The sequence below is a fragment of the Engraulis encrasicolus genome, chromosome 13, assembly GCF_034702125.1.
Source record: "Engraulis encrasicolus isolate BLACKSEA-1 chromosome 13, IST_EnEncr_1.0, whole genome shotgun sequence".
Lineage (NCBI taxonomy): Eukaryota > Metazoa > Chordata > Actinopteri > Clupeiformes > Engraulidae > Engraulis > Engraulis encrasicolus.
This window is the reverse complement of record NC_085869.1, coordinates 34,742,666-34,750,165: the sequence shown is the minus strand read 5'-3', so window position 1 is coordinate 34,750,165 and position 7,500 is coordinate 34,742,666. Positions and strand designations below refer to the sequence as shown.

The 7,500-nt window shown below is 44.4% G+C and overlaps 1 protein-coding gene across 3 annotated transcripts in view; it reads left to right on the top strand.

The window, feature by feature from the left end:
- Positions 1 to 7,500, top strand: part of nrp2b (neuropilin 2b) — a 178,180-nt gene that overhangs the window by 43,842 nt on the left and 126,838 nt on the right. For all 3 annotated transcript variants that reach the window (XM_063213786.1, XM_063213785.1, XM_063213784.1), the window contains exon 3: positions 29 to 210. In XM_063213786.1, coding sequence (XP_063069856.1) covers positions 29 to 210 — 182 coding nt within the window. The remainder of the gene's footprint in view (positions 1 to 28; positions 211 to 7,500) is intronic.

The window sequence follows — 7,500 nt, the reverse complement described above, 5'->3', positions numbered from 1 at the left end:
TAATGAGATGCATTTCTCCTGTGTGCAGGTATGACTTCATTGAGATCCGAGACGGTCACAGTGAGGCTGCGGACCTGCTGGGCCGGCACTGCAGCAACATCGCCCCCCCTGCCATCATCTCCTCGGGACCCGTCCTGCACATACGCTTCGTGTCCGACTACGCCCACCAGGGGGCTGGCTTCTCACTACGCTACGAGATCTTCAAGACAGGTGAGTGGGGGGGAAGGGATATGGGTATGAGTGCGTGTGTGAGTAAGAGATTTTGTATATGTGTGTGCAAAAGGACCCCTGCTATGCTATGAGATCCTGACAACAGGAAGATGCATGCACACACCCACACACACACACAGACACACACACACACACACACACACACACACACACACACACACACACACACACACACACACACACACACACACACACACACACAGACACACACACACATACACACTACACACACACACACACACACACACACACACACACACACAGGGGCGTAGCACCAAATTTGGGGCCCTAGGAACAACCTCTTCCATGGGCCCCCCTACACACACCCCAACCTACCCAACCCAACACCCCCCCCCCCCCACCCCCCACCCTGCGCGCCGACCTCCTGATATTGTCATCCTTCTTGCCTTCCTCAGAATACCCCTCTATGCTTTCCTCTCCTTCACTTGAATCGTTCACATAATAGACATACTAAAAATATAAAATGTCTTAATCTTTCACATTACCAGTTATGAAAAGTAGGCTATCATATTCATAGGGATGACATTTAATCACTTCATCACTATGGTGTGAGGGGGAGGAGAGAGACTGACAAATCTCTTTTCACAATGCTTCCAGCCTACTGTTTCGTGCACTATGGACACACGAGACATTGATATGTTGAACTGTACTTTCTTCAATGTGCATCGCTGAACAGAAACACAGGCGCTCGCGCGCACATTCGTTCACTCGCACTGCCCCGCACGCACGTCACGTTTGCCCGTATCAGTGTTTGGGAGAGCAAGGAAAAGAGAATCAGCTGTGCCGGTAGAAGCTGACTTCGAAATGTCGCTTAAAACCTGCGGTAAAGCAGAGTAGCCTAAATAGAACAAAAGTATCGCTGTTTGGATTTGATGTCGCTCAACCTTTGAAAGTCAGGGCACCCCGAACCTAGTAAGGCTATTAGCCTAGGCTATTTATTTCTTTGAAATCATTATTTATTAGGCTACTACATATACTTTCAGATTTAAATGGGCCAGTAACTATTTCACAGTAGCTTGTAATTTTCATGAGCACTCAATGCAGATAGGCTACCTGCTCAGCACGGAGGTAGGTAGGCTACTCTGCCTCTTTTCTTGCGCTATGCAAACAGGCTCATCTCTTGCGCTTTGCGCAGATTAGAATGGCGTCAGCAACATTCAAAACGCAGACTGGTGCCCCGTCAAAATCTCATTCAATATTTTACCACACTTCAGCTATAACGGGCGTTGTCAGATGGTCAGAGACATGGCCAAGTAACCAGAGCTTTGAGACCGCAAAATAAAAGCAGAATGAAGGTTCAAGACTGACAGCTGTTCGCACCGCCACCTTGACATTGGCAACTGATGAATATGACGTCGACTAATATCGACAGAATCAATCTGCAAATTCGATGACCAGGGCGGGCAGCATTGCACCCGGTTGAGAAACCGCTTTTCTTCAAGACTATGATATTAGCTAAAATAGGCTCACCTTCTCTCAAGTTCACACCATTTGCACCTGCTGCGACAGGGGGCATCTTCACGTTCGTGACATTTTCTGAAATTGAGTGGGATTCATTTTACAAATAGCCTAGGCTTTGCTATCATTTGGATATTTGAACCAACATCGACCCATGTTGGTCTTTTGGGACACTTGTTATGAATATAGGCCTATCAAAGACAAATATGGGTTCACAATGATAGCCAACAAAATGAGATTATTTTTTTCATTTGACATCGGCTATCACAGAAGGCCACACGGAATGGGAATGGGATAGGCTAGTTAGGTATCCTACTTTGTAGGCTGTAATTTTGACATTTGGGCTCACCTTTCTTGCAAGAAATCAGCTGCAGTTGCTTTCCTTCATTTTGTTTCCCCTGTCTCTCTTGCCTTTCTATTCTTTTTGTGAAAGCCTGGTGTTTTAGAAGTCTTTCATTGCTAACCGGCTGCTGCGTTTAATGCCTAATAATAATGATGTGAGTGAGTGTTGATTCCGCATACTGTACAATCAAAAGTCCGCGAGAGGGCGGACTAAACCAATGCGTGATAATGGGGGTGTCTGATATAGAATATAGCCGATTTGCAGGCTAGTATATCCAATTCAACAGATGTATTTCCAGAGAACCTTGGAATTACATAAATTACCAACATGTATTGACATTATTTTTAAAATAATGTTTAAAAAAATGAAAGAAGAAAAATATTTTCCATGGGAGGGCCCCCGGTGGGCCCCCCAAGTGGTCTGGGCTCTAAGAATGAGTCAGGGTTTTCCCCCCCTGTTCCACGCCGCTGCACACACACACACACACACACACACACACTGAAATGCCGTAAATACAGTATGAGTTAGAGAGGCAGTACTCATCCTGGGTTTATTCTGATTGAGTCATTTTGCATGGGGATTGCTGCTGCGCAGGCAGTAGGGATTTGGATGTGGTGTGTGTGGAGTCTGTTTGTGTATGGCGGCTGCTTCCCATCAAGTGCATGCGTGACTGACGTATCTGTGTGTGTGTGTGTGTGTGTGTGTGTGTGTGTGTGTGTGTGTGTGTGTGTGTGTGTGTGTGTGTGTGTGTGTGTGTGTGTGTGTGTGCGTGCGTGCGTGAAGAGTGTGTATGTGTGTGTGTGTGTGTGTGTGTATGTGTGTGTGTGTGTGTGTGTGTGTGTGTGTGTGTGTGTGTGTGCGTGTGTTTGTGTTTGTGTTTGTGCGCATGTGAAGTGCAGGGTGTGTGAAGAGTGGTAATCCGTGCTAAAGTGTTGTCTGCTTATCTACAGTCTTCCTTCTGCTCCTTGTCAAGAGAGGGATATGCAGTGTGTGTGTGTGTGTGTGTGTGTGTGTGTGTGTGTGTGTGTGTGTGTGTGTGTGTGTGTGTGTGTGTGTGTGTGTGTGTGTGTGTGTGTGTGTGTGTGTGTGTGTGTGTGTGTGTGTGTGTGTGTGTTGTGTGTACTAGAGTTCTCAACGGGCCTGAAAATGTCAACCCGACCCTACCCGGCCCGTGGCTTTTAAAGCCCGAGCCCGATGTTACCCGACACATCACTAGAATTATCTAACCGAACCCGGCCCGAGGCCCGAAGTCGGGGGTCGAGTTTCCCCACGTTATCCTATGGAGAATGACGGGTTGTGGTGGGTCTTTAAGGGCACTTATGTGCAGTAAATTGCATAACCCACTTAAAAACCAAGTGAAAAGACATTTTCATAGAAACATAATATGAAATGTGGAAACGTTCTTGCTATTTAAGCAGAATCATCCACAGCGCGATTTCAATAACCGCCTCTTCACGGCAACAACAATCTATCCACCTTTTATTTTGACTTCTAAATGTAGGCTTACTATATTTCCACCCCGTGTATCTGATTAAATGTGGGCTACGTGAAGTTGCCCCTCCCTCCTTGTTCGTTCATATGCGTGGATGAGATGGAAAGCCTGGCTGTGCCAAACATTGTTTAAAAGTTTCATAACATTTTGGTCGGCACACAAGGTTTTGGACATACTAATTTCTAGTCGCACCTGGGCTACGGTTGGTGCATTGATCAGCCATGTAGCAAAAAAAGACAGGTGAGAGGATGAGATCTTCCTCGGCTGGCGAGCGCTCCGCATGTGTGTGCGCCCCAAGACCCGACAGTTGCTTAAAAGTCAATTTGAGCACGAAAACAGCAAAGACAAGGTGATATTTCATTCAAACAGGGCCTACACGCTCAAAATAAAACATTTGCTGAGGGGATTTTCAACCAGACCGCAGCGCGAGCAGACAGTCAGTGTGAAAAGCCAAGTCTACCGGCACCTTCGCTGCCGCTCGCTTACCATCGGTGCACGAGCCATTTAAATAGTGAAGTGGCATATCGCAACAGCACATGCGGATTAGCCAAATTATATGCAACAAAGTCGCCAACAAAGCGTGGATTTAACGTTTAATACGCATATGCCAACGTTGTGTGAATACGTGGAAAGGATAACCTAATTGGAAAGCCACTGTCCTTTCTAGTATAGCCTATGTAGAAGACCGCTTCGGTTTTGTTTCACTTCATGGGGAAAACATAATTTCCATGCACTGCATTTGCTGAGACTACTAAGCAATAAAGTTAGCGATCAAACTAAAAATATTGGTTGTTGTCATTACAGCATTTAATATGCTAGGCCTACTATGGCTGTTGTTTAAAATAGTCATTGGATTGCCAACCGTCCCTTGTATTAAGAAACACAAGTAGGCTATGGTTCCATGAGCTGACATGGGACTCAATATCGTTAAACTTGCATCTAAGAACTTTTTTCCCGTTTTTATTAGTTTGCGTAATTGTAGCCAATGTAGTTTGTCTGTGCGTTCCAGGACCTCTTTCCAACTCATCATCGCTGTGATGTGATGTTTGTTTTGCGTTCTGGTACCTTGTGATTTACAAATTAAGCACTGCGCAAGGTTGCATGCAGCAGCCTGCCAGACCTTCGTTACGCAGGCCTACATATATTTAGATAGATAGGTCTAGCTTTACTGACATCAAGGGGAAATTCGCCATGATTCACGGTAAACAGCAGAACTGATTTTTTTTTTTTTCACTGGGCGGAAAAGATTGAGCCCGCGGACCGAACCGACCCGAGCCATATGCTTATATTTTCGACCCGAACCCGGCCCGAACCCAAAGGGCCCGTCGGGTTTTTCGGGCTGACCCGACCCGTTGAGAACTCTAGTGTGTACATGCGTGTCTGTGTGCATGCGTGTCTGTGTGCATTTGCGTCTGTGTGTATCTCTGTGCCTGTGTGTGTGTGTGTGTGTGTGTGTGTGTGTGTGTGTGTGTGTGTGTGTGTGTGTGTGTGCTGCCGTGCGTAAGTGTGTCGGAGACTGTTGTCACAGGAAGAAGGTACTCCACATCTGTCGACAGCTGATCTGTCAAGCTTCACCTATAGACAGGTCATCAGCTGGGAAAATTAGGCCTTTCGTCCTACCGCACTTTTCTCTGTGGATTACTGACCAGAAGCCCTATTGGAAGAAATTAAATCATGGGGCCACGTCAATTTTTGCTCAGAATTCAATATGGCCGCCATTTTCCAAAATGACTTGTTTTCATGCATTATTACATTGTACTATAAGGTGATATTCATGAACGATGAACTACTTTCAGCACTATTCTGTCCTATTTCCTTACATACATGTTTACAAAGGTTGACTAAACTAAAAGAAATGAAAATAAAGTTGGCCACCTTGCAATATCCAAAGGAAAGTGCTGAAAATAATGATTGAAATGCACATACAGAGTCTATGGCTGCGAAAATTAGGCCTATTGTCCTGTCAGGGTTTTCACAGTGAGACCAGAAGGCCTAATGAAAAAGATGAAAACTTGGGGCCATCTATGTGCTCCAAAATTCAAAATGTTCTCTGTTTTTCAGAATGGCAGACTTTCATACATTTTTCTCAATACTGTGAGGCCATAATTACCAATAAAGATTACCTATTTTTCAGTTAAATTGTCCAATCTCCTTACAGACGTGAGTATAAAGGTTGTCTAGAAAAAGGCATGAATATATATATATACAGGGGGTGGACAAAATAACTGAGACACCTGTCATTTTAGTGTCATTTACAGGTAGTTCCTCTTGCATCCACAGTTAATCCTGTTGGATGTGGTTCATCCTTCTTGGTGGTATGCAGACATTACCTTGGATACTGTGACTCTTGATACATCACAAAGACTTGCTGTCTCAGTCAAAGATGCAACAGTTACACCTTTTTGAACTCTGACATGTCACCCATAATGTTGTGTGCATTGCAAAATTTTGAGCAAAACTGTGCTCTTAACCTGCTAATTGAACCTTCACTCTTCAGTTTATTGGTGCAATGTGCCATTAATGAAGATTGGCCAACAGGCTGGTCCACTTGAGCCATTAAACATCGAACACTAAAATGATAGGCGTCTCAGTTATTTTGTCCACCCCCTGTATCTTGCCACTTTGAAATATCCAAAGGAATGTTGTCAAATGATTGAATTTCACAAACACAGTGGACTGCTGAAAAAAGGCATATTGTCCTGCCAAACTGTGGTTGTGTGTGTGTGTGTGTGTGTGTGTGTGTGTGTGTGTGTGTGTGTGTGTGTGTGTGTGTGTGTGTGTGTGTGTGTGTGTGTGTGTGTGTGTGTGTGTGTGTGTGTGCGTGCGCTTGTGTGTTTGTGTGCGTGCGTTTGTATGTGTGTGTACGTGTGCCTGAGTGCGCTTTTCTCAAGTGTGTCTGGCCAGTGTGCTTCTTTACACACACTGACTAAGACACAAAAAGGTGTAACTGTTGCATCTTTGACTGAGACAGCAAGTCTTTGTGATGTATCAAGAGTCACAGTATCCAAGGTAATGTCTGCATACCACCAAGAAGGATGAACCACATCCAACAGGATTAACTGTGGATGCAAGAGGAACTACCTGTAAATGACACTAAAATGACAGGTGTCTCAGTTATTTTGTCCAGCCCCTGTATATATATTCATGCCTTTTTCTAGACAACCTTGATACTCACGTCTGTAAGGAGATAGGACAATTTAACTGAAAAATAGGTCATCTTTATTGGTAATTATGGCCTTACAGTATTGAGAAAAAAGTGTGAAAGTCTGCCATTCTGAAAAACAGAGAACATTTTGAATTTTGGAGCACATAGATGGCCCCAAGTTTTCATCTTTTTCATTAGGCCTTCTGGTCTCACTGTGAAAACCCTGACAGGACAATAGGCCTAATTTTCGCAGCCATAGACTCTGTATGTGCATTTCAATCATTATTTTCAGCACTTTCCTTTGGATATTGCAAGGTGGCCAACTTTATTTTCATTTCTTTTAGTTTAGTCAACCTTTGTGAACATGTATGTAAGGAAATAGGACAGAATAGTGCTGAAAGTAGTTCATCGTTCATGAATATCACCTTATAGAACAATGTAATAAGTCATTTTGGAAAATGGCGGCCATATTGAATTCTGAGCAAAAATTGACGTGGCCCCATGTTTTAATTTCTTCCAATAGGGCTTCTGGTCAGTAATCCACAGAGAAAAGTGCGGTAGGACGAAAGGCCTAATTTTCCCAGCTGATGACCTGTCTACTAGCACCAAGGTGTTGATTGGACTTTGTAGATTTGGAGGGAAGTGATTTGATTGGCCCAGTGGTTTGTCATCACCCGACCCCAGCCTATGTCACACACGGAGTCACTCAATCACACACACACACACACGGAGACACACACACACACACACACACACACACACACACACACTGACGCACACGTAAACACACTGGAACGTTATCATGACTCT